At 41.4% G+C, this 27,937-nt stretch overlaps 1 protein-coding gene across 4 annotated transcripts; it reads right to left on the bottom strand.

The window, feature by feature from the left end:
- Nucleotides 1-28: 28 nt before the first annotated feature.
- ikbkg (inhibitor of nuclear factor kappa B kinase regulatory subunit gamma) lies at nt 29-26,646 on the bottom strand. Of its 4 annotated transcripts, XM_085260967.1 has the most exons (17): nt 26,543-26,638; nt 26,282-26,328; nt 25,594-25,734; nt 18,361-18,635; nt 17,847-17,921; nt 17,629-17,730; nt 17,000-17,185; nt 16,067-16,128; nt 15,791-15,838; nt 13,228-13,330; nt 12,997-13,112; nt 12,741-12,893; nt 12,058-12,130; nt 11,807-11,941; nt 10,517-10,653; nt 10,285-10,361; nt 29-1,271 (listed from the first exon to the last, which is right to left on the bottom strand). In XM_085260967.1, the coding sequence occupies exons 3-17, from the start codon at nt 25,730-25,732 to the stop codon at nt 1,087-1,089; spliced, it is 1,866 nt and encodes a 621-aa protein (XP_085117093.1). In that variant the 5' UTR covers nt 25,733-25,734; nt 26,282-26,328; nt 26,543-26,638; the 3' UTR covers nt 29-1,086. The 4 variants fall into 4 exon arrangements, with proteins under 4 accessions (XP_085117093.1, XP_085117094.1, XP_085117095.1 ...); XM_085260968.1 differs by lacking the exon at nt 15,791-15,838 and having other exon boundaries at nt 26,282-26,646; XM_085260969.1 differs by lacking the exon at nt 17,629-17,730 and having other exon boundaries at nt 26,282-26,645.
- Nucleotides 26,647-27,937: the final 1,291 nt, after the last annotated feature.

The raw sequence follows: 27,937 nt of genomic DNA, 5'->3' as shown, positions 1-27,937 counted from the left end.
ATCAATTCCATATCTATATAAAAACATATAAAGTCAAATGAATAACTGATTTATTTTGTGAATCTCCAACAGTTTGATGCATTTTTTCCACAAATGTTTCTATACTTAGTTAAAATCCACACAAACTGTGAAGAAATCTTACATTCAGATAGATAAATAGGTGCAACAGGTAAAGCTAAGACAATAGAAGGGTCACAAAAGGGCTGTTGGGTTAAGGACTGGGTTTAGCATGAGGTGCAGTCAGTCATGTACACAGGCACAGAACACAGAGAATGGTTACTTTTTTCCTCCAACAAGAGTAAATCCATCTCTAATACATCATAATACATGTTCTGAGGTAATGCAGACAGCTACGTTTACAACCATAACATATCTGATTTTTTTTTTAAGCTCAATATGTTATTCACATGATCATGTGTATAACATCTGGATTGTCACTTCTTTTTTTTCTTCTAAACTTATCATTACCTTAGGTCTAATAATTACTGATCTTTTGGACTGATGGAATTACAAGTATACACATTTACTTCACAGCATGTAGTGTGCTCCTCTGTCATCACTACAGCATTGAAGCAAAGAAGCAAGGAAATGGGGGATAGAGGATCATGTGAATCTAATCATTGAATCTAAAAAATACTGAAGAAAATGTGCATCAAAGTGCTGTCTCAGAGGAAAGTAAGCATAGGAAAAGGTAAGAGGGGAAACATAAGAACAGAAATGATTATAATGATTGTGGAAAGGGAAAAACTACAGCAGAGACTGGATCCACACTAGAGCTACAGGGAAATATCATGCTGATTTTCTTGCTTTTCTTTCACTTGTTCAAACTGTCATCAGATTGCCTTGGCATGAATTGTCTCAATTCCAGCATACTGAACTGTTCAACAGAAAGATCCAGAATTTGTGTTCAGGTTTGTGGATGTGTATTTGTTTGAGAGAGAAAGCGAGAGTAAGGTGCAACTATCCAAACATGTTTTTCCAGCGGGCACCCAGAAATGGGAGAAGACACACTGAATCTAAACAGACTATACATACTGCATATCTATGTATGTTGTTGTCATGGTGTGCAGGGCAATAATGATTATGTTACTGTATACAGTCCATTACATGTATCTGCAGTGTGTCCATATCTGGAGCCAGGTACTGGCACTTAGGACAACATAAATCCGGCAGCTCCTCAGTTCCGACTGGACCTTGATCACCGACTGGTCCCAATCCCGGAGTACGGAATGAGGGAGCAGGGGGCACCGTGTTGAAAGGGGGGAACACACCTAAGGCCGAGAGAAAGAAAACCTTTAAAAGAGAAACCACGTTTTACATTTCCTCAGTACATGGTGGTGGTTAAAGGTAGATTTACTCAAGTACGTATACACTGATCTTGACTTGAAAAACTAGACTGTCTATTGTTATCAACAGGACGATTTTAATTCAGTATAGTTCTGTTGTTTCTCTGGTAATAATAATAATAATAATAATAATAATGGATTGCATTTATACAGCGCTTTGAGGGCCCCGAAAAGCGCTTTACAATTCCACTATTCATTCACTCTCACATTCACACACTGGTGGAGGCAAGCTACAGTTGTAGCTAGGGATGCACCGATACCACTTTTTTGGAAACGAGTACGAGTACTTGCATTTCAGTACTCGCCGATACCGAGTACTTAATAAAAACATGATTTAAATTTCCAGGTAACAGCTTTAGTCCTATAATTTAACAAAAAACAAACAAACAAACAAGGGACTAGTTTGGAATTAAGAACATTTATTTAATGTTGTATGCAACATATTACAGAATAAATAATTATAAAAAAAAACAAAATTTAATTTTAAATTTGTTTGTCTGTTTCTCTGTTTAGAAGTGTCACTAGCACAGTCACAGCTGGGATGACATCAGAGGCTAGTCCGTCGTAGCTGCTCACTTTTTTAGTTAGTTCCTCAAAGGGGGCGAGGATGGCAACAGTCGTCTCCATAAGAGCCCATTGGTGAGCGAGATAGTCAGGGAGTTCGTGCTCGGACACATACACGCCCAGCACTCGCTTTTGCTCAATCAGGGACTGGAGCATGTAATATGTGCTGTTCCAGTGCGTCTGTACGTCCTGCTGCAGTCTCTTTATTGGCTGGTTGAGCTGTCCCTGAATGTCCTCGAGGCGGGAGTAGGCTAGGGCGGAATGTTTAAAATGCCCAACTATTTTCCGTCCCACTGCTATAGCATCAGCTATGCTCCTCTGTGCTAATAAGCGTGGGTAAACTCTTTGTACTCGTTGTTGTGTTGGGATTTTAGGTGCTTGATTAAATTGCTTGTGTTAAATGCGCTACCTTTAGAGCCTCCTCTGGACAATTTCGCTGAGCACAATTTGCAGTCCGCGTCGCGTCTTCGTTCACTTTGAAATAGTTCCACACAGCTGATATGTCTCGCCTCGCTTTCTCCCAGCTCTGAACTGCAGCCGGGGCCTGGGGGCGGGCACTCGGCGCCTGTGATTAACCCCTTACATGCCGCTCAAACATAGACAGGTCTCAGACCGTGGTATCGGTCCTCGGTATCGGGGGACTTTTAACGAATACGAGTACTTTAGAAAATGTGGTATCGAGGCCGATACCCGATACCGGTATCGGTGCATCCCTAGTTGTAGCCACAGCTGCCCTGGGGCAGACTGACAGAAGCGAGGCTACCATATCGCTTCTGCAGCGAGGCTGCCATATCGCTTCTGCAGCGAGGCTGCCATATCGCGCCATCGGCTCCTCTGGCTATCACCAGTAGGCGGTAGGGTAAAGTGTCTTGCCCAAGGACACAACGACTGTCCGAGCCGGGGCTCGAACCGGCAACCTTCCGATTACAAGACGAACTGCCAACTCGCCACGTGTAAGCAGCAGTGCACCAGTGTCCAGAAGGAAGGCTACCATAACATGAAGGAATTTAACAACAAGAGCTGAGCGGTATTTTGCACTTGCTGCTTCATCACCTTTTCTATACCTGTGAGTAAACCGCAAACAGCTGTCAAATTAGTACAATGTCATCTCTCTCCCTCTCTCATTATGTTCTGACTGATTAAATCAATACTTGTTGGGAAGAGGCTTTTGCACTGACAGTAATATAGCCAGTTGTAATCAGCTCCATTAATCAAGTTGACACATGCAAGCAGGTACTCAGCCAGTAGCAGTATGCAGTAAAGACTTTCACACGATTTTGAATTAAGGCTACATCCACACTAATGGATGGATCCATGAATCGTTTTCAAACGAAAATGCATTGTTTTCTCTCCGTTTTGGCCTCCCGTCCACACCGAGACAGCATTTTCCCCGAAAGAAAGCGCAGCGTTTTCAAAACGCTCTCGAAAATGCATACATTTGAAGATGGTGCTTTCGCGTCGCAGTGTGGACAGCGAAAACGGAGACTTTTAAAAGCAATGACACATGTTAGTCATATGATGCAGTCATGTGACCAATTAAAGATAGCGGAGGGCATTATACAGCAGTTGTTTTGTTTGCTCTCAATTTTGACAGCCCTATTAAAGATTAATATCAGTTTGTACATGCTTCAGATAGCTTTTCTTCAAATTCTTTAATTCTCACTCGCTTTTGCAACTTTGTACTTTTGTGTTACTCGGAGCACAACTCCACCTCATTGTTAGTCCATTTAAAAAAACTTGGTGCTTTTCCTCGACATTTTTCCACCAGTGTGGACGTAGCCTAAGAAAAGCAAAACAGTTAATAGCAAAAATAGTTTGTAAATTCTTACTGTTTTTAACTTGTATTATGTTTTTTACTTGTATTGCTATGTATTAGGGCTGCACAATTAATCGTTAGAAAATCGCGATCTCAATTCATACTTATGTGCCATCTAATTTCGAAATGACAACGATTTAAAAGAAAAAAGAAAAAGAAAAAAAAAGATGAAGATTGTACGCATTTTGATCCGGGACATAAGCTGCATGAAAACACGCGCTCACTCTTCCTGCTCAACAAATGACAAGGGCGGAGGCTTATACCACGTGATACAGAAGTCAGCTGGCAGGGAAAAAACAACGGAGAGCATGTGAGAGATGACGAAGCTGTAAAGGCCAAGAAAGTGACTGGAGAAAATCTGTCCCGGTCAACCACCCAAACATCAAACATCAAACAGCAAACCGTTTTATTCTCCGCGGGAGTTTGCTTCATTCATCCTGGCCGCTGTTTACATCCCGCCAGACGCAGATGCGCAGGCAGCTCAGTGCGCACTCGCAGAGCAGATTCTCCACATGGAGCGGACATTCCCGGACTCTCTCATCATTGCTCTTGGGGACTTTAACAAAGCCAATCTGAGCCATGAGCTTCCAAAATATAAGCAGTATATTAAATGCCCGACCAGAGAGGAGAGGACATTAGACCACTGTTACAGCACGATCAGCGCCCCGCTGATCCCCCTATCGCGCGGTGCCCCGCGCTTCACTCGGACTTTCTGACCACGTCATGATCCACCTAATCCCCGCGTACAGACAGAGGCTGAAGCTCTCCAAACCTGTCGTGAGGACTAAAAAACTGTGGAGCAACGAGGCTGTGGAGGAGCTTCGCACGTGTTTGGAGACCACAGACTGGGACACATTGAAGGCTGCTTCTAACAGCTTGGACGAGTTTACGGACACTGTCACCTCCTATATCCACTTCTGTGAGGACAGCATTGTGCCATCACGCACCAGGGTGAGTTATAACAATGACAAACCCTGGTTTACTCCTAAACTCAAAAAGCTGTGGCTGGAAAAGAGAAAGGCGTTCAGAAGCGGAGACAGGGACTGCTACAGAGAGGCCAAGTACAGGTTCACTAAAGAAGTGGACATTGCTAAACATCAGCACTCTGAGAAGATGCAGCAGCAGATCTCAGAGAATGACTCGGCCTCTGTGTGGAAAGGTTTTAGGAATATCACAAACTACAAGCCTAAAACCCCCCACTCCACTGATGACTTGCTCTTAGCCAACACCCTAAACGACTTCTACTGCCGTTTTGACGAGCCATCAGGCAGCCTTCACACCTCCAACGGCCCCAACAATAGAGACACTTTGGACACTAATTCCCCCACCTCTCCCCCCTCCATAGAGCCATCACCACCTTCAAACCGTTCACCTACAACACCCCCCTCCTCACCCCACACAAAAGAGGATTTCACACCACCTCCTCCCACCACAACTCTTCATATTCATGAAGCAGATGTGAGGAAGCAGTTTAAGAACCTGAATGCTCGGAAAGCTCCCGGCCCAGACGGTGTGTCTCCTGCCACCCTCAGACACTGTGCAAACGAGCTGGCCCCAGTGTTTTCTGGCATTTTCAACTCCTCACTGCAGGCATGTCATGTGCCTGCCTGCTTCAAGTCCTCCACCATAATCCCTGTCCCCAAGAAACCTAGGATCACTGGACTAAATGACTACAGACCCGTGGCTCTGACATCTGTGGTCATGAAGTCTTTTGAGCGCCTAGTTCTCTCCCATCTCAGGACCCTCACGGCCCCCCTCCTGGACCCCCTGCAGTTTGCATATAGAGCCAACAGGTCTGTAGACGACGCCATCAACATGGCCCTACACTTCATCCTGCAGCATCTGGACTCCCCAGGAACCTACGCCAGGATCCTGTTTGTGGACTTCAGCTCTGCCTTCAACACCATCCTTCCAGACCATCTCCGAGACAAGCTTTCCCAGATGAATGTGCCTGATCCCATCTGCCGGTGGATCACTGACTTCCTGACGGACAGGAAGCAGCATGTGAGGCTGGGAAAGAATGTCTCGGACTCCCGGACCATCAGCACCGGCTCCCCTCAGGGCTGTGTTCTTTCTCCTCTGCTCTTCTCCCTGTACACCAACTGCTGCACCTCCACCCACCAGTCTGTCAAGCTAATCAAGTTTGCAGATGACACCACCGTTATTGGACTCATCTCGGACGGGGACGAGTCTGCCTACAGGAGGGAGGTTGAACGTCTGGTGTCCTGGTGCAGCCACAACAACCTGGTGCTGAATGCCCAGAAGACAGTGGAGATTATTGTGGACTTCAGGAAGCACACAGCCCCACTCCCCCCCATCATCCTGACTGACACCCCCATCACCTCTGTGGACTCATTCCGCTTCCTGGGTACCACCATCACCCAGGACCTGAAGTGGGAGCCCACCATCACCTCCGTCATCAAGAAAGCCCAGCAGAGGATGTACTTCCTGAGGCAGCTGAAGAAATTCAACCTGCCAACACGGACGATGATGCAGTTCTACACTGCAATCATCGAGTCCATCCTCACCTCCTCCATCACCGTGTGGTACGCTGGAGCCACTATCAGGGACAAACAGAGACTGCAGCGTGTTGTGCGCTCTGCTGAGAAGGTGATTGGCTGCAGACTCCCATCTTTGCAGGACCTGTACACCTCCAGGACATTGCGGCGTGCAGCTCGGCTCTCAGCTGACCCTTCTCACCATGGACACAGTCTGTTTGACCTGCTCCCCTCAGGCAGGAGGCTCCGGTCCATTCGCACCAGAACCTCTCGCCATAAGAACAGTTTCTTCCCCTCTGCTGTTGGACACATGAACAATAACCATATGACTGTACCCGCCACTAACACATGACCCTACGCTGTGTCACTGCATCATTCCATGTTTGGCACTGATCACCACCTGCACTCATGTATATATCTTTCAACGTAGCACTCTTAATTCTTATTCTCATGTATATATCTCATGTATATCTCATGCACATATCTTTCCACTTAGCACTTTTAATTCTTATCCCTACTTTTAATTTTTTCCATGTCTATTTAAGTGCTATTTATGACACTATGTTTGCACTGAAGCACCGCAGCAATTTCCTAATGTTGTAAACCTGCTCAACATTTGGCAATAAACCCCATTCTGATTCTGATTCTGATTCTGATCAATATCAGGAACCTTATACAGCGCCTCCCCATACCCGTCGAACTCCAGCAGGCACAAAGAAATTACGGAAGTTATCACTTATCACCTGACCAAAGATATGGCTCCCATCAACACTGTTCAAAACGAGGGACTTAGGAAAATTATCAACATCCTAAACAAACGCTACACAGTGCCGTCCCGCAACTATTTTTCTATTGTTGCACTACCTGCTCTATACACGCAGTGTCGAGCAACGGTGGAGACGGAATTACAAGCAGTACAACATTTTGCGGCAACAACAAAATGTGAGACATTTATTGTTTTTATGTTTATTTGTTGTTTTTATGTTCAATCTCAACTGTTACGAAGTTGATGTGCAGTTAATAAGTGCAATAAATATTTATACTGGAAAAGAAAATCGTGAGAGAATCGTGATCTCAATTCTAAGCCAAAAAAAATCGGGATTCTCATTTTATGCAAAATTGTGCAGCCCTACTATGTATCACTTTTATTTATCTTTTTAGTTTCAAATAGTTGTACGGCACTTTGTTTGAAAGCACTTTATAAATAAAGTTATTATTATTATATAATTACTATTAAAAGTACACTGTAAGAATAACATCCACAAATACCCGTGCTAATATTTAGGCAAAAAAGTAGGATCGCTAATTTGAAAAGTATTTTCCTTTTTCACTGTTGCATTTATTTACAACATATACAGTGGGGCAAAAAAGTATTTAGTCAGCCACCGATTGTGCAAGTTCCCCCACTTAAAATGATGACAGAGGTCAGTAATTTGCACCAGAGGTACACTTCAACTGTGAGAGACAGAATGTGAAAAAAAAAATCCATGAATTCACATGGTAGGATTTGTAAAGAATTTATTCGTAAATTAGGGTGGAAAATAAGTATTTGGTCACCTCAAACAAGGAAAATCTCTGGCTCTCACAGACCTGTAACGTCCTCTGTAAGAAGCTTTTCTGTCCCCCACTCATTACCTGTATGAATGGTACCTGTTTGAACTCATCATCTGTATAAAAGACACCTGTCCACAGCCGCAAACAGTCAGACTCCAAACTCCGCCATGGCCAAGACCAAAGAGCTTTCGAAGGACACCAGGAAAAGTATTGTAGACCTGCACCAGACTGGGAAGAGTGAATCTACAATAGGCAAGCAGCTTGGTGTGAAAAAAATCAACTGTGGGAGCAATCATCAGAAAATGGAAGACATACAAGACCACTGATAATCTCCCTCGATCTGGGGCTCCACGCAAGATCTCATCCCGTGGGGTCAAAATGATCATGAGAACGGTGAGCAAAGATCCCAGAACCACACGGGGGGACCTGGTGAATGACCTGCAGAGAGCTGGGACCAAAGTAACAAAGGTCACCATCAGTAACACACTACAACGGCAGGGAATCAAATCCCGCAGTGCCAGACGTGTTCCGCTGCTGAAGACAGTGCATGTCCAGGCCCGTCTGAAGTTTGCCAGAGAGCACATGGATGATACAGCAGAGGATTGGGAGAATGTCATGTGGTCAGATGAAACCAAAGTAGAACTTTTTGGTATAAACTCAACTCGTTGTGTTTGGAGGAAGAAATGGCCTGGTAAATGGCCTGCATTTGTATAGCGCTTTTCTAGTCCATAGGACCCCAAAGCGCTTTACACTACATTCAGTCATTCACCCATTCACACACACATTCACACACTGGCGATAGCAAGCTACATTGTAGCCACAGCTGCCCTGGGGCGCACTGACAGAGGCAAGGCTGCCGGACACAGGCGCCACCGGGCCCTCTGACCACCACCAGTAGGCAAACATGGGGTTAGTATCTTGCCCAAGGATATTTGGAATGCAGCCAGGGTGCAGCCTGGGATCGAACCACCGACCTTCTGATTAGTGGCTGACCTGCTCTGCCACCTGAGCTACAGCCACCCTATACTGAGAAGAATACTGAGTTGCATCCCAAGAACACCATACCTACTGTGAAGCATGGGGGTGGAAACATCATGCTATGGGGCTGTTTTTCTGCCAAGGGGACAGGACGACTGATCCGTGTTAAGGACAGAATGAATGGGGCCATGTATCGTGAGTTTTTGAGCCAAAACCTCCTTCCATCAGTGAGAACTTTGAAGATGAAACAAGGCTGGGTCTTCCAACATGACAATGATCCAAAACACACCGCCCGGGCAACAAAGGAGTGGCTCCGTAAGAAGCATTTGAAAGTCCTGGAGTGGCCTAGCCAGTCTCCAGACCTCAACCCCATAGAAAATCTGTGGCGGGAGTTGAAAGTCCGTGTTGCTCGGCGACAGCCCCAAAGCATCACTGCTCTCGAGAAGATCTGCATGGAGGAATGGGCCAAAATACCAGCTACTGTGTGTGCAAACCTGGTAAACACCTATAGTAAACGTTTGACCTCTGTTATTGCCAACAAAGGTTATGTTACAAAGTATTGAGTTGTATTTTTCTTATTGACCAAATACTTATTTTCCACCCTGATTTACGAATAAATTCTTTACAAATCCTACCATGTGGATTCATGGATTTTTTTTTTTCACATTCTGTCTCTCACAGTTGAAGTGTACCTCTGGTGCAAATTACTGACCTCTGTCATCATTTTAGGTGGGGGAACTTGCACAGTCGGTGGCTGACTAAATACTTTTTTGCCCCACTGTATGTAGTTAGATCCAAATGGTTTTGGACAATGACACATTTTAGCCATTTATCCTCTGTACACCACCACAGTGGATTTCAATCAAATAATCAAGATGCAATTGAAGTGCAGACCTAAAAAAAAAAAGTATTACAATACATGTTTAGGATTTACAAACATTTTTTTACATAATCCTCCATTTTAAGAGGCTCATAATTAGTTGGACTGACAAGCATTTCATGGCCAGCAAAATGAGTTCTAAAGTGTATAATAATTTACACTCTGCTTTAATTCAGCCTAATGCCACAAAACTGATCAGATAACGTTTCAATGTACAAATGGAGAATGACCCAAACCATACTGGAAAAGCAACCCGAACGTTTCTGAAGGCAAAGAAATGGGATATATTCTTCAATGGTCAAGTCAGTGACCTGATTTCAAACCAATAGCACATGCTCTTTAGTGACTGCATAAAAGGAAACTGACGGTGGTCAAGCAAAACTAGACATTCAACAGACATCGTCATAAGATACGGGCACTTCCAAAGAGCGTTACTATTTCTTTGAATCTTATGAACAAAACATTGAATCTACTAATGAATAAAATAATTGTTAAAAACTTTAACAAATTAATAGTTTTTAATTGCAGCCCTATATGTGAATAAATTAAAAAAGAAAATAAATTCCAAAAAACACACAGCATGAAATTTTCTCTATTTCAGTAGTGAAAGTAGAGCTTCATGAGAATAAAACTATCATGATTCTGTACCTTGTGGGGGGGGGATGAGTGTGGGCCGTGCAGAGAAGTCATCCAGGTGTCTCATCTTCATTTGTTCCATACGTGCACTGAAACAGAAGGGAGCATTGAAAAGTTCTATGTTAAATCTCATCTTATTAACTGTACATGCAGATGAAACACACATAATGAAGCATAAACACATCCACATACCCAATCTGATGACACAAATAATTATTATAATTTGCAATGTCTTGGTTTTTACCGTGCGGTAGCTTCCTGTTTAAGCCTCTCATTCTCAGCCAAGGCCTGATTCAGCTGCTCCTGCAGCTCCTCCTTTTTCTGGTTTAACTTCTCTCTGGCTTCTCGCTCAGCAAGGAAATCTGCCTTGTAGATCTCAGCCTGGGTGAGAGAGACATGTGAGGTCATTTTTCATGCAGTAATTTGGGTTCATTTCAATAAACTGGCATTACATACATGTTAAAATGTCGGCGTGGCTGATGAAGACTGAAGTTCAAATGTGTGCTGTCATCATTATAAGAATACTGAGGTTCTCTCTACTCTTTCCAGGCCAGCTGCTGAAGTCACCTTAGTTTGTGGTGGTTTGAAACAATTATTAGCACTTTAGATTTTCCAGAGTGATTCAAAGGACTCCAATGAGAGGAAAGAATCTGAGGGACCAGTTCACCTTGGCTGGGATAATGTGGAGGGCACTCAAGGGAGAGCATCTAGTGGCCAGGCCTATGGAACCTATGTGTTACACTACTCAGCATTCCTGAAAATGTCTATACCAGGGGTTAGGAAAGTCCATCCATTAGTCGAATTTAGGATTCAGAGGGAACAATGTGGCTTTAGTTCTGGTTGTGGAATGCTGAACGAGCCCCTTACCCTCTCACAGATATTCAAGTGTGCATTTATTCTACATGTACTTTGTGCGTGTGGAGAGGGCATTTTTCCATTGAAAGATACGGAAGAAGGTCATTTGGTCCCTGTGCACCCGCAGTGAGAGTTTCATCCACATTTCAGGCAATGAGCTGAACACAATCGCAGCAGAGTTGGTCTCCACCACGACTGTCCTCAACACCATTTATATTCATAATTTTTATGGACAGAATTTCTAGACAAGAGCTAAGTTGCACCGGTGGCTCTCAAACAGTCTTTGTGTCAGATTCAAGATGCTGCGATTAGCATTTGAGCATTTTTGCTCCACATTGATTACATCCCACTTGGGTCGTGACAATGAGATTCACTACACCACTATCGTGAACTAAAGAAATCATATCTCTAATATCTCCCAATTTATAGAAATTTTCAAAAAGTAATGCAATCATTTTTTATTTATTTAAAGTTACAGTGTGTAAAATCTCACCACTAGATGTCAGTAGACTGCAAATTGCATTCTATGCATAAACTTAGCTACATTGGCCGCTGTTCATCTGTAGACTGTCAGTCCGCTGTTTACTTCAACTGTCAATATGTGTCCATAGTCACTGTCATCTACCAGACCTGTCAAGTGACCACTTTATAAGTCAGCTCAACAGCTAAGAAGGAATACCTGTGCAGTAAGGACAGGAATTGTTTCCAGGGAGCCTTTCTGTTGCTCCACCTCTTCCTTCAGTTTATCAATCAGGTCCTGCTTCAGGGCCAGCGCTCGCTCAGCCTCCTCCAGTCGGCAGCACAGATCTCCACCCTGGAATGCATAAACACAGATTCATGTTTGGACTTGACCCCCAAGGTATTCCAAAACTAATGAGTGTAAAAACCTTTTTTAATTTAATGTGTGTTTGGTTGGGTTTTTATTTTTACCTCATTCTTCAGTTTAGAATCATAGTCTCTAAAGAGACACGTGTATGCATGCTGTAGCTGTGTCAGTTTTTTCCTGAGGAAATAAAGTGCAATATATTGGTAAACGTTCAATAAACCAAAAGGAGGAATGACCAAAGAGACTGTTAACAACACAGAGCTATTACCAATCAGTCTGTCTGGCTAGTGATCTATCACAGTTCACATATGACTTTGACCACAATTTGGGTTAAAACCCATTAGGTTATAATTGTGTATAATTACCAGTGTAATGCATCAATAGTGTAATGCAATGATTGGGGAACATTCTTAATTTCGTTGTACCTGTGACAATGACAATAAAGGTTCTGATTCCGATTCTAATATAGAACCACTTTTTTGCACAAAAGATTAAATAGTAAAGTAATTATTCAGGGTCATCACAAGCTAGTGTACCCTTAAGTCCTAAGCTCGGATAAAATGGGAGGCTTGTGTCAGGAAGGGCATCCGATGTAAAAACTGTGCCAAATCAAACATACATATCCGTTCACTCTGGTGGCCCCTTGTTAAATAAGGGAGCAGTTAAAAGCTTCTACATTTTTTTAATGCATGTTCCTCCGTTCAAATACATCTTTCTAAATAGCACAACAGTGCAGAAACATATGAATCATGTTGGCTTCTTCTATCTGTACGCGTCTTGGACTCACTTCTCCTCAGTGACAACATGTCTCTCTGACTTCAGGGCCTGCTCCAAGCTCTGGGTTTGCAGCAGCAGCTTGTCCATGGCTACATGATGCTGTTTCTTCTGCTGTTCAAGCTCCCGCTCTGCCACCTGCAGGGCCTTTATTTTACTGCTTAATCTGCACACAGGCAAAAACAAAACAAAACACATGAGCACACCTAAAGGGTGAACTAAGACATAATTCTGTGTATGGATCTATTGCAGGTGATGTAACAACTTACTTGTCTTCCAGGAGTACGCGTTCATGCTCACTTTTGTCCAACCAGCTTTGTCTTTCCTGTAGTTCTCCTAGCAGGGAAGTTGCCTGAGCTTTCAGGGCCTCGCAGTCCTTGGCCAGCTACAAAAACACAAACAAGCTTTTTTGCACTCCGCTTGCTAGAATTAAAAGTATAGGAGGTAGAAGATTTTTTTATGCTTTCAGAGTAAAAATGACAGCTAGTCACATGTGATACCTGGGCACAGTCCTTGTCCTTCTGTTTGAGCAGGGCTTCAGTTCTGTCCCTCTGAGCTGAGCTCTTCTGCAGGTAATCAAGCTTCTCCTCCAGCTCCCGATACCTACAAAATAAAAATCACTTGTAACAGGCAGTGACAGTGACAAATATTGAAAAATAAATAAATAAATAAATAAATATAGGAATGCCCTTTTTAAATTACTGTCTAATACAAACAGACAGCATGTATATACAATATACTGCATATCATTATATATTAGATGCAAAGAGCTGATCTTTTCTATAAAAGCACAATTTGAAAGACCGGTTGATTTGACATAAAAATAAATTAATTTAAAGTAGTAAGAAAATCTAAATATTGTACTTGTACATTACTGGATTAAACATTTATAGGATGTTAGGGCTGCACAATTTTGCATAAAATGAGAATCCCGATTTTTTGGCTTAGAATTGAGATCACGATTCTCTCACGATTTTCTTTTCCAGTATAAATATTTATTGCACTTATTAACTGCACATCAACTTCGTAACAGTTGAGATTGAACATAAAAACAACAAATAAACATAAAAACAATAAATGTCTCACATTTTGTTGTTGCCGCAAAATGTTGTACTGCTTGTAATTCCGTCTCCACCGTTGCTCGACACTGCGTGTATAGAGCAGGTAGTGCAACAATAGAAAAATAGTTGCAGGACGGCACTGTGTAGCGTTTGTCTAGGGTGTTGATCATTTTCCTAAATCCCTCGTTTTGCACAGTGTTGATGGGAGCCATATCTTTGGTCAGGTGATAAGTGATAGCCTCCGTAATTTCTTTGTGCCTGCGGGAGTTCGACGTGAAGCGTTGTATAAGGTTCCTGTTATTGATGTTTGGGTGGTTGACCGGGATGGATTTTCTCCTGTCACTTTCTCCTCATCCCTGACGTGCTCTCCGTTGTTTTTTCCCTGCTAATTTTAGCATCACATGGCACAGCTTCTGTATCACGTGGTATAAGGCTCCGCCCTTGCCATTTGTTGAGCAGGAAGAGTGAGCGCTTGTTTTCATGCAGATCAAAATGCGGTACAATCGTCGTCTTTTTTTTTTTTTTAAATCGTTGTCATTTGGAAATGAGATCGCACATAAGTATGAATCGAGATCGCGATTTTCTAACGATTAATCGTGCAGCCCTATAGGATGTCTTTTAATAACTTTTGGAAATCATGAATAGGGATGGGTATTGATAAGATTTTAACGATTCCGATTCCATTTTCGATTCTGTTTAACGATTCGATTCCTTATCGATTCTCTTATCGATTCTTTTTTTTTAAAAAGGAGAACACTAAAGTCGATTAGCTTAGAACTGTGTTTTATATCTTCTCTTTGAACAAGATAGAAATTTAGGAGTAACATGGCCTTACAAACCCAACAGTGAGATCTTAAGAGATCCACAGCCTACGGCTCTTCAATGGGGTGTCACAGGGTCCCCAGGAAAAAAAATGTATATGTAAAATAATAAAATAAATATTCTCCTGTAGCAATAACAAAGTTTAACATAAATTATTCTGTAGCAATTACACAAGAATATCCAGTAATGTCCTGCCTACAATTAAACACATTCACTTACCAAAGTGAAATCGGGGGCATCTGCTGTGGCAAATGGGTGCAAGTCTTTGACCACAAACTTAGACACTGCTCGGTGACATTCGTCTATCCTGGCCTGAAAGGAGACACTACCGGTAGACTGCAGCGAGAACTGCCAGCATCTGAGCCAGCCAGACTCTGTCTCTCTCATCATGGTTATCTAAATGCAACGCACAGTAATAGCAGGTTTTGTAATAAGGTAAATCGCGCTAACATAATGTGCAATGCTAATTGATTAGTTACCTGCAGTATTAACGGGAGAGGACGTGGAAACGCTACCGCTGCTGCTGGGTTGAGCTTCGCTAGTCCGGAGCGGATCAAAAACACGACTTTATTTGAACGCAATCGCGTGTTTTTTGAGCAAATGCTTTTGCATGTTCGTAGTGTTTCCTCCCTTTGATGAAATCTCTACTTTGCAAGTATTGCACGTTGCCCTGTTGTCATCCTTTCTCATAAAGTGTAACCAAACTTTTGAGCGTTTGTGCCGCTCAGGCGCCGTGTTTCCTACTGGGTAAAAGACGCTACTCAACGTGATGACGTCATTCGGGGCGACTGGAATCGATAAGGGAATCGTTTATAAAAGTGGCAAACGATTCCAAGGAATTGAAACAGTGGGAACCGGTTCTCAACAAGAACCGGTTTTCGATACCCATCCCTAATCATGAATGAGATAAAATACTAGATGACACTGGACAAATCATTGCTGTTGTGTTACAACATTATTGTGTTATTGGTCTGTGAGCTGAAGTTTGGCAGCTCTAATAAAATAAATGAAATAAGAACAAATACATTTCCTAAAACAAACAAACAAACAAGGAAAACAGGCTTTTTTCAGAATAAGAGACACACAGGTAGACCTCCTGCAGTGATGGAGAAGACAGCAGAGCAGGAAGCAGATGTGCAAACAGTGAGAAAGACAAAGCCACACAGAACTGCGGGCTCACCTGCCCTGTGTGGCCTGAAGTTGCTCTGTGAGCTTAGCCAGGCTAGAGCTGGAAAAAAGGAACAGAAAGAGAGGAAGGAGAAGGAAGACAGCATCTCAAAAGTGAGGCTTTTGTTGTTTTAAGCAATCAAAAAGCATGCTGGTGTCATTTTCCAAAAGAGAGCAATTCTCTGCAGATATTCTGTATCATTAAACAGAACTGTGTTAAAGGTTTAGCAGAAAGTAAAGTTAGTGCTGTTAGTTTCCAACAGTGCGCTTAAGTGAAAATGCTTCATACCAGTCGGACGAGTGCTGTGCCTCAGAGCGCTGCTGGACAACCTCCTCAGTAACATTGTTCGTCTGTAAAACAGTCATACAAGTTTTTCCACGTCACAGACGACAAAACAGATTGTGTTTATCATCACGTTATCTCTTTTGTAATTTGCAAGCAGTGAAAGGTCACATCTACCAGTGACACGCAAAATGCAACAGAGGAAAACAAGCCATTACTTTGTGAGGAGATTTCTTCTGATAACATTTTTATCATTTTTTAAATCTTCTTTATTCATGTTTTCAAATGTTATTATTAACTGTAGTGCTAATTGCTATTTAACATTTATGCTAAGAACACACAAGGAGGCTGAAAGCCACCAGGTGGAACTGAGACATGAATCTTCAACGTAACCTAAACAGTGTTGTTCTGTCATGGCTTTAGGAAGGCCACTCAAAATTATTTTATTATTTTTGATGTGATTAGTTTTTGTTTACCATGAAGCTGATTTGTCTGACTACCAATCCAAAACCTGAAACACCTCAATCATATTTCAAATATGATTACATGCAGCAGCATCCGTGAGCGAAATGATAGAGGTCAGCACATTTAGCTACACGGTACAGTAACATTACCGATAAATCATTGCTAATATTTGGTATTTATATTATTAATATTTTTACCGATTTTACTTATTATTGTATTTGTGATTTCATATTAACTTTTACCTTAACATGCCAACTAACTTCTATATTATCTACAGTAGCATCTCGGTGTTACATTCAAGGCCAAGTGGCAGTTCATGCTATACAAATCTGGAAAGTTATGCGACAGAAACAGAACATTCACACATTGTTTTGCTAGTAAATGTTCCCTTTACGCTGCCAGGATCATCTACATTACTACCTTACCATAGTGACTCATCTGAAAGACTTTTATGTGCCTGGATATCAACGTTACCTGTGCCTGGGCCAGTTTACCCCGGAGCTGGTCTATGCAGTGAAGCATTCGCTCCTTCTCTTTCTCTCCCTCGTCCCTCTGCTTCTCTAGCTCCTCATTTTTCCTTCTCAGCTCTCGCATCCCTTCCTCCAGTTTCTCTTTGTGGCTCTTCAGCAGCTGCAGGAACTCGTTTGCACCTTCCACAGGCTCCAGAGAAAAACATGGAAGTGGCATAGAGATGGGTTAAATAGATGAACATACAGAGAAGAATGAGAAAAATGGATCGTGTTCGTTGTGGGCTTCAGCACTGAAACTACACCGAAACATCCAACACCATGTGGATAAGGAGAAAAGGAGAGGTTGTGATTGGGATAAACTGTGTTACTGTCTTTTCCAAATTTTATTTGAGTGTTGTCCAAAAAACCCCCACGTTTGACCTCAAAATTTATGCTGCTGAATGTAAAACACAGTCCAACACACTTCAGTTGCTGCCAATGTCATTTTAGTCACATTTTCTATTAGTTACAATTTTTGACCTCAGCCACTGTTTGTAGATTAGGTGAGGAAAGCTCAAACTGGATGTGTGAGGGCTGCAGGTGCAGCGTTAGAGATCTGACTGGTAGAATTAGGATGGGAGTGACCGGGCTCACCTGGCTATTGTCATTGCCCATTATATCTCCCAGTTCATCTGAAAATGATATGGGGGGAGAGGATTGTGCGTAACTCAATGAGCTATGCACACTTGTGTTATCCTAGACACACAGACACACTGATTAGATGAAAAATATGAGCAGAAAAAAAAAACAGAGTTTGACTGACCATGACAGCACATGAACATGAGCCACAAACACACACACAAACATCTTACCAGGCTGCGAGGCGGTGATGTCTGTGTGCATTGCTCTGTATCTTCGACTCTCTTCTTTTCTCGCTGATCTAGAGTCTGAGAGACATAATGGAAAAGATTAAAAGTCCATTTCTCACCTTTCCCATGATATATATGGAGGCTCGTATTAAACAGGATTAAAAAATTTAAAAAAAAGAAGACCTTTTTTAAAATCTTTGCTCTGTATGTTGTCATATGAGCAGATATCCCTAATATGTTAATCTCTGGCTATTATACAAAAAAATCCCACCCACCTATTACCCAAGCATTTCGTTACTGAGGAACAGCCAATCAAAAGAAAGCTAGCTTAAAGGGGGGATGAGCTAAAACAGTTTGTTTCTGTACTGAGGGGCCACACAAAGACCCGTGTGAGTAAGGATTGCTTTATATACATCTACAGGACACACAGATTTGGTGCATGTCTGCTTGCCTTTGTAAATTTGAAAGTAGGTAAATGGAAACATGACTAATAATTATCAATTTCCAGCTAGCCAACCTGTGGTCCGTCCACTGGTCCATTCCTGGCTGTCCGTAGCTGCGGGTTTTCAGTCTGGCTGGAGCTGCAGCAGTGATTAGACGAGGTGTTGGAGGAGCCAGGTCCGTTCACCATGCTCTGTAAGGAGTGGTTCTCCTGGGCCAGCCTCTCCACCAGGGACCTTGCTTCTTGGAAGCGACAGCTGAGAAACTCTCGTTCCTCTTTTGTCCTTCGTTGCCATCCCTCCATCTCCTCACAGCGCTGACGCAAGGCCAGGTTGCTCCGCCGCAGCGCCTCTGTGGGAACAGAATGAGGTGGTAAAAGGAGATGGGGGAGACTAATATATACTAAATACAGTCATGTGAAAAAGAATCATTTCACAGGCTCTGCAAAGTCCTGTAAAAGACAAATCTGTGAAACTGTGATTCAGTAGCTTGCAGAAATACCTGTACCTGACTATCAGTCTCTCACACGATTGTGGAGGATATTTCACTGATTCCTCTTTGCTCCACTTCACTTAGTTGTACACTTGTTTAAGCACAGCTCTCTTGTAGTCCTAACACATCATTTCAGGCAGGCTGATGTCTGGACTTTCGGCCACTGCAACGCTTTGATTCTTCTGAGGTTTTTTAGTGTAGATTTGGCGATGTGGTTGAGATCACTGTCCCATTGTTGCATGACCCCACTTTACGCTAAGCTTTAGCTGTCAGATAGAGAGCCTCAGCTTTGACTCTATAATACTTTCACCAAATGTGCCACTGTGCATTATAACCAAACACAATCTCCACTTTGCTCTCATCTATCCAAAGACATTGTTTCAGAGTTCCTGTGATTTGTTCAGAGGCAACTTTGCAAAGCTAAGCTATGCTCCCATCTTTTTTTTAAGCGAGAGGAAGTTTTCTCCTGGGAACCATTCCAGTACAGCCATACTCCTTTAGTCCTTTTCTAATTGTCAATCCATGAATTTAAACATGCTAATTGAAGCCGGTGGAGTCTGAGAAGTAGCTTTCAGGGTTTTGTAATCTCCCTTAGCATTGCATGCACTGACCTTGGGGTAAATTTGATAGGACACTCCTGTGTTAACATGCACCTGAAAACCAGCAACCTTAAATTTTTTTTAGAAATGGTCACACCTGCTGTAAGGGTGTACTTTCGGTGTGTGAAAATTATGCTTTTCACACGACTGCGTGTTAATGATATTACTGAGTAACTGAATTAGTTTGCTGATGGTTTCCTTGAATTAATGTTAATAAATATAATTTGCTTAACTGAAAAACTGTTCCACTGACACATCAAATCTAATTATACTTTTACAAACTCTTGCTCAGTTCTTGGAAATGCACTCAGATATGACTTTTATTTTTATGACACCCTTTCCTAACTGACTAACAACAATAGCTGATGTCAACATGAGCATAGAGTAGGGCTGCTCGATTATGGCAAAAATGATAATCACGATTATTTTCACTGAAATTGAGATCTCGATTATTTGACGATATTTATTTAACCCTTTAAGACCTACCATAGAACCAAGTCCGCCAGAGCTTATATTATTTTTTTACATGTTGTAGTGCCATTTTTGGGAGCATTTCAAGTTGCTATACATCAATACAACTGTTATAGCCCATATTTTAATAATATGTATGCATTAAGTCCATAGTAACTACATTAATTGCAAAAAAGTGCAAAAAACTACAAACATTTTTTTTACATATATTTCTAATTGGAGAAATTAAAGAGGTTTATCCATCAAAACTTTAAATACAAAAAATTTGCAAAAATTAGTTTACAACAACAGGAAATTTATTTTGAGTGTCTTCATAGTTTTATTTTGGAGATACAGCAATTTTTATACACGGCAGGAAAAACAAAAAACAATCCTGTGATGCAAATTCGCAAAGAAAACAGCATGTGCATCAAAATAAACTATTTCCAGCAGTGCAATTCGAGTTCTAAGCATTCCAGAAACTGTAGTTTTTTTTACTTGTAGGCTTTTAAGGCCTACAAGTAAAAAAACGACATTTTCCGTGAAAATTACGTCACTTCCGGTTTCGGGCAGGAAATGGCGGACATGCAATAGTTCGCGTTGCGTGTTTCTGGAATATTATGTTTTTGTTCCTGCAAGCCCTTTTATGCAATTTTTGCAAAGCTTTATGTGGAGGGAAACCGTGACCGAGGACCAGCTGATGGCATAAGATGTAAGTACAACAACTCCGGTTTCATATGCAAAAAAATTATTGCGCTAGCTTATGCAGTTATGGTTCTACAGGGATTTAAAAATAGTTATGCAAAACGGAGCGTGCCACTCTGACCGGCTTTAAAGGGTTAACAATAACAATGTATTGAATAATGACTTTAAAAAATAATATAAAATAGTGTGCAAATACTGATAACAGTGCAAATGTTTGCAATATAAGAAATAAATGAAAAATGTAAACATCTATGTTTAGAGAACTTTGCAGTGTTGCTCTGTGGTGCAGCTACGACACCGTAGCAAAGTTTACACACTATGTCTACTTGATCCACGTCTGACTCTGCGAACCCATAATGTTTCCACACCACTGAAGTTTTTTTTACCTCTCTTTTCAACCAACGGCAGTCACTAGTGATGTGCGGATCGATCCTGAAATATCGATTCCTCCGATACCAGTCATTTATGTTCTAGAATCGATTCTCACATTAAAATATCGATATTTTTAGTCATTTAGGGTTAATTTGTAGTTTATCACTAACAGCAACACAGTGGAAAGAAACTATAACATTCGGATTCTCTACATTCAAAGGAACTACTTCCTCTTCCGCCTTTCATAGTCATGTGCGAAATACGGCTGTATAAATGGCTCGCAGCCCCTTGGCGCGCGCACTCACAACAATGGCTGAGCCTAATTGTGCGGACATATTTTACCTCCACAAACAGCTGAGACATGGTTTGCGATACATGTGGCAAAAAAGTGCTCCAAGAGTGAGGTGTTGTGGCTATACTTTCCCAACCTTGAGACCTCAGAATTAGGGAGACAATCAAAAGGGCACATTTTACAGAGTTTATTTATCGGATAAAATACGTTAAATGTCACCGAAACAGCGGGGGTGTCCAAATTCAGAGGCTGCTTCCACCTGAGGACCCGCCCTTCACGGTCTAAAGAAAGCCGGGTAGTACGTCATGAGTTCCCTCGGTGGAGTGAAACTCAGCCGTCTGCTCCTTGCTATCTAAAATATAACCAGGCGCTGGCGTAAACTCTCGACCGTCTCACACTTTCTTTAATTAGTTTTCTGTTTGGTGTTTATTCAGCTGTGTGAAAACCCCGGAGGAACCCACCTGAGGGATTAATAAAGTTAAATTTAATTTAATCTAATCTAATAACTTTAATCTCAGCCAAACCGATTTACTCACGAACAAACAAAACACTGTAAAACCCAAACAATAACATTTTTAAGTTATCAAAGTGACTTATATATCATGTTTAACCCGAGTAGTGAAAGCCTGCGGGGGTTTGAAGACGATGTGTCGATTGGCTCAGATAATTGAAGTTTACACAGCTACATTCTCACCTGAAAACATGTTAAAAGTTGGGGGGGGTTTTGCGACCCAGAAAGAGAAATAAGAGTAATATTAAAACTAAGTAGCTGCCGCCATTGCTGGAAACTGGAATTGGCTCGGCCGCGCTATGAATTCTGCGATATGGTTTTTCAATTTTGTTGTCCAGGTGGAAATTCGGGAGAATGGTGGCTCCGGGATTCTCCCGGAAAAATCGGGAGGGTTGGCATGTTTGGTTGTGGCAACATCACTAACCTTGTCAAACACCTCAGAGTAAATCATATCACAGAATATGAGTAGCGTATGTTGAGACGAACTGAAGAGGAGGAGAGGGACAGGTGCTGCTAGGGCGAGACACACGTCTCTCACAGAGTCCTTTAGTGCTGCAGGCAGGCAACATGTTCAAATAGCGCACAACTTCAGTTTTTTTTATTTCCATATGATGAACTATGCATTATTAAGTGATAAGAACAAGTAATCTGATGACCTGTAATCATTATGACGCTATAATTTGAGATACAATAAATAAAATACGTTTTTTTGTATAAAGTATCGGTATCGGATCAGTATCGTCGATACCACCCTGAAAAGTACTTGGTATCGGATCGGAAAGGAAATCCGTGGTATTGCACATCACTAGCAGTCACTCTCCTCTCCAAATAACTTCTGCTTAGCTTTCCGAGCTTCCCTCGGGTCCTCTTAATTGTTGTGATGTGTGTTCGAAATGCAGAGAGGTGCGCTCGATTTGCCGCACGGAGCAGCGCGAGAGTAAAGCACGAGGGAGGTGCTAATAATCAGCTCAGTCATTTTTAATGATCTGTGAAAGCCCAGATCGTAATCGTGATTAAAATTCGATTAATTGAGCAGCCCTAGCATAGAGTTTAAATAATGACACAGACTCAGTTTGCTGACTCTTTCCTCGCCTTCCTGTTCGCTACTGTGTCTATTAGTCATGTTTACCATTATACAAATGTTGACAAAATAAATGTTCAACTTTATTAGCAGTAAAAACATTTCTCAGTTGAATTAATTTACATGAGCTGCAGCATATAAAGGTTAACGCCAACTAATGCTAGTTAACTTCAGATAGTTTGCTGTATAACTGAATATAGAAAGCTTCCTCTTTACACTCTATAAACTCAACAGTGAATGACTGAAAATACTTTGTTTAAATGTTCCTTTGAAACAGTAATGTGTACTCAGTAAACACACCACATTATTTACATTAATAAAGTATTTTTTTGTGCACTTATCTTGAGAGAGAAAGCATACCGAGCATACCATACTATATACTGGACACAGTTAAAGTGCTGTGACTCACAAGGTGTGTAAAGTAAAGTAAAATTTTACTTATATAGCACCTTTCAAGATAAAAATCTCAAAGTGCTTCACATAAGCTAAAACATAAAAATCAAAATCAACCAAAAGCAGGTTTAAAAAGATGAGTTTTTAGCTGTTTTTTTAAAAGCGACCACTGAGTCCACAGATCTCAGGCTCAAAGGGAGAGAGTTCCACAGTCTGGGGGCCACAGTTACAAAAGCTTTGTCACCTTTTGTTTTCAGCCTTGTGTTTTGGACAACCAGCAAGCCCTGGTCACGTGACCTCAGGGACCTGCTGGGAATGTATGGATGTAAAAGTTCACTTATATATGTTAGTGCTTGTCCATGCAGAGCCCTGAAAGTCAAGGTCAAAACCTTAAAGTGGATTCTGAATTTAAGAGGGAGCCAGTGCAGCTGAATCAGCAGGGGTGTGACATGGGAGTAGTTGGAGGACTTGGTCAGAAGCTTTGCAGCAGCGTTCTGAACAACTTGCAGATGCTCCAAAGAGGCTTTACATAAACAAGTAAACAAAGAATTACAATAATCCAAACGAGATTAAACAAATGCATGAATGACAATTTCTAATTCGGAGCGCGATACAATGGGACTCAGCTTAGCAATGTTTCTCAAGTGATAAAAACAGGAGCGGACCAGAGCTTTAAAATGAGTGTCCAAAGTCAGAGCTGAGTCAATAGTAACACCAAGGTTCCTGGTAGAAGGTTTGGCAAATGTAGCAAGTGGACCCAAGTTTTCCATAACACTAGGAACAAATGTTTTAGGAGCATAAACAAGGACTTCAGTCTTCTCCTCATTTAGTTGAAGAAAGTTTCCAGCCATCCAACCTCTAATGGAGTCTATGCACCTATGCAAAATCTGTAGCTTGGAAACATCATGGGGCTTAAAGGAGATATATAACTGAATATCATCTGCATAGCAGTGATACGAAATGTCCTTAAAAGTGCTCAGTAAGTGCTGAAGAGGAGCCCCTGATATACCCAGCCAGTGTCTCAGCCTATCTAGCAGAATATGATGGTCCACAGTATCAAAGGCAGAGGTCAGGTCCAACATCAACAAAACGGAGCATTCTCCTGCATCACATCTCATCAAAATGTCGTTGGAGACTCTAAGAAGTGTAGTTTCAGTAGAGTGAGATCTACGAAAGCCAGATTGGAATTCATCCAGAATGCTGTATTCATCTAGAACAGCTATAAGCTGCTTAGCCACAACCTTTTCTAAAATCTTAGCAATGAACGGTAATTTTGAAATTGGTCTGTAGCGTCAAGCTTAGGTTTTTTTTTAACAGTGGGTGAATAACAGCATTCTTACAATAAACAGGGACCTGACCGGAAATCAGTGAGGTATTGATAATTGTAAGCACACAGTGACCGATAGACTGAAAGACATTTTTAAACAAAGATCCATGTAAAATATCAAGAGAGCAGGAGGATGCTCTCATTGAATCAACGCCTCCATGTTTCTGCTGATCTAGCTTATGTTTTTCTGTCTGTATTTGTGGTGTAGGTAAAGGGGGATCCTGCTGCTTTGTGAGGCATCTGTTGTAGTCAAAACACTTGCAAACAGGTGTGAAGAATTGTTCAACTTCATTGCATGCATCATTAGGTCTCCATAAATGCTTACTAATTTGTAAATCTGAATAAAGGAATTTGTATCTTAAGTAACATGTGCTTGCAAACTGAGACCTGGAATTGAGTATACAAGTGTGTAAATGACCTGTAGTTAGAGAGAAAGCGTTCCCACAGATATTTCCATCTACAGCGGCACAAGTATATCTGTAACTCATGAACTTTCTATTTTTCAGCCATTAATATCTCCGTACACATCTATAGATTTCATTACACTAGGAAATCTGAAAATAGATTGAGGTTTTTAACAAATGTACAAATCGGACGTCTTTTCCTGTTAAATGATAGTTCTGCCTCACCAACATCATCAGATACTTGCTCATAGGGGATTGTCTGCTCTTTGGGGTTTTCCCTCTATTATGCTGTAGGGTCTTCACCTTACCATGCAAATGTGACTAACACCAGAGACATTGTAAGAATGAGATGTGACACTTTAAGAGCCAAGATGCTTATAGAAACAGAACTTCTAGGGGGGAAAAAAAGCTTGTCTGTAACCTTTGAAAGTATGTGTTATCTCTGCATACAGTTTGTATATCCCAGTGACCACTGAATCGAAGAGTTAATGTAGATAAATGCTTTAAAATAATGAACCACACAAATATGCTTCTAAAATGACTTTTAAAGGACAAGATTTTCTTCTTTCTTTCTTTCTTTCTTTCTTTCTTTCTTTCTTTCTTTCTGCATCTGCTGTTTGAGCTCATCACTCAGTGCAGCGATATTCTTTTAAGAGACCTTTTTTTAGTCTGAACACGCTTACCTCTAAGCTGCTGGTTGTCACTCAACAATCTGGTCACCACTTCATTGGCTGCAAGCTCTGGTGGGACCCTCAGGGTCCCTCCACTCTCTTCTCCGGACATCTCCCACTGCATGGGGCCATCGGGTTGTGGCTGCACCATCACTGCAGAAACACATCAACATTACATCACATATAAGCACATTTCTTGTTTAACTAAACCGTTATTAATGTTGAACATCAATATGCCGATGACCTCCATGGCATTCTTCATCACATGACACATGGCAGACCAGGCCTCAGCGCCCTTTAGGCGGCCCAGGCTGTAAACTTTCATTTTCACTTTAATACAACGTCTAAATCCAAGTCCAGCATGTGTGTGAAATGGGTATCTGACCTGATGATAGACTTCACGAGTCAAAGATAAAATGTAAGTGATTTTTGAGCTCACGTACAGGAATGGAGGAAAACATTACGTCATCCGCATTACCGAGGCAATGGACTCGACACAAATGTAGATTAATTAAAGTATAAACGCCAGTCGTCAATTTTAGCCAAAAGCACCAGATCGCCCCAGCTGTGTTATAGGTAACGTTATAAACATCTTATTTTCTCCCCAACTAAACAAACAGGGTCAAACATGACTCCCGTACTAATTCTAAGCCCATCTGGCAGGTAATGTAGCTGCATTACTATGTGAAACTTCACTTACCCAATCTTCTTTTTCACTCCGGTCGCGTAGAGTATCAGACAACACAGCTGTCAGTCACATACAAACTGTTAGTAAGGGTATTTAACGCAATTAAACCAGCATCGGGGAGCTGGGAGCTGGCGCTAAACAGCTAGCGACTTAGCTAATGAGCTAGCTAGGATAACAAACCAAAAAGACAACAAAGTAAACTTAGGCACTTGTTGACTGACATTAAACTAGAACTACATTAACGAGCTGTCTGTCTTCAGAAAGATATTGTACCTGGTTTGTAATATTATTCCAACGGACTGAACGTGTTTGACATGGGCTGAGCTATCTGTTAAAGCTGAAGCGAGTGTTGTTCGCGCAGGAAATGAGAGGAAAAATTTCACCCTGAGCTGAGTCTCTCAGGCTAACCCCTAAGTCTTGCTAGTTTGAAACGTTTCACATCCCATTATTTATTAGAATTAATAGAATATCTTCTGAAACTCAATTCAAATGGTGACCCATTTTAACTGAAACGGATTGCCCATTATATCTAAAACATTAACATAAACTGGGCTGTTAACTAAAACAAAATGTGGTTTATTTTACAAAATGTCAGCATTTTATCTGACAGGAACCATCATGACATGGAGTAATTTAGAGTAATTTAGAGTAATTCATTATCCTTTTTATAATTGATTTATTGGCTTGCATGCTAAAATTGAATGTGTCAGGTCAGTCACGCAGTTTTCTGTGTCAGTCTCGCAATGAGGTGCTGCTCTGCACCACCTAAGTCTCAGACCAATAAAATCAATCAACTCAAGTGTTAAATGTACTGTACTGTTGTGGCACCAGCCTGCAATCACTATCACTCATTGGCTTAAAGCTTTAAAAGAGCTAACATGCTCATAGCTTAAATGACCAGTTTTACAGATTTTGCTGATTTCATGCCTAAATTACACAGATACACAGCTAAGTGACATAACAGTGGCATATATACAAATATTAACTTTCAATATTGATACCATTAGTACTAGCGGACAATACTTCGGTGACTAAAGCTGGTTAGATATTTTGGGTATAAACTGAAATTAGTTATAATGAAACTATTAATATCTTTCTAAAACATACGACGTTGTCACCTTGAGGGACTATAAAAAGGAAACAGAACTCACTTGTATCAAGTCAATAAAAAGGCCTAAGACAAAATACTAAACAGAAGAAAGAAGAAGAGAAATAACAATTTAACATAAACCACTGACACACTCCGGGGCCTGATCAACCCTGCAGGGCCTCAATGGATGAGGGTGTCTAGTGATAATGGCTGAAACACCTGATGAATCCAATGTCCACTATTGACGATGTGTCCCAAATTTTAATATGATAACCTAGATCAGATCTCTGATCCCTAAACCTAACCAAGAGAGGAAAAATGGCAGATAAGTTTGGGTAAAAGACCGAAAGTTGAGGCACACAACGACGTGTCCCGTTGGTAAAGTTTCTGGGCTGCCTTTTCTCATAACAGCCATCCCTCAAGATTTTCTCCATTTAAAGCAATGCATTATCAGGCATTGTAACATCTAGTCATTTTACTAAAAAACTGGTTTCAACTGCATCAGAATAATCCAACAATTCCAAGATGAGGCTTCGGTCACTACTAATATGTTTTTCTTTTTCATAATACAGTGGGTT

The sequence above is a fragment of the Mchenga conophoros genome, linkage group LG20 (genome assembly GCF_057382185.1).
Source record: "Mchenga conophoros isolate Kocher_MC1m ecotype Shallow Benthic linkage group LG20, M_conophoros_male_GT1.1, whole genome shotgun sequence".
NCBI classification, from domain to species: Eukaryota; Metazoa; Chordata; class Actinopteri; order Cichliformes; family Cichlidae; genus Mchenga; species Mchenga conophoros.
This window is presented reverse-complemented; position numbering and strand designations above follow the sequence as displayed.

Excerpts from the sequence above, each read along its gene's own strand:
- ikbkg (XM_085260967.1), bottom strand. The coding sequence starts at position 25,732 with ATGGTGCAGCCACAACCCGATGGCCCCATGCAGTGGGAGATGTCCGGA. Across the intron at positions 17,922-18,360 it reads GACCAGTGGACGGACCACAG|ACTCTAGATCAGCGAGAAAA; the intron begins GTTGGCTAGCTG and ends TATGTCTCTCAG. Across the intron at positions 16,129-16,999 it reads GTAAACTGGCCCAGGCACAG|ACGAACAATGTTACTGAGGA; the intron begins GTAACGTTGATA and ends ACTGTTTTACAG.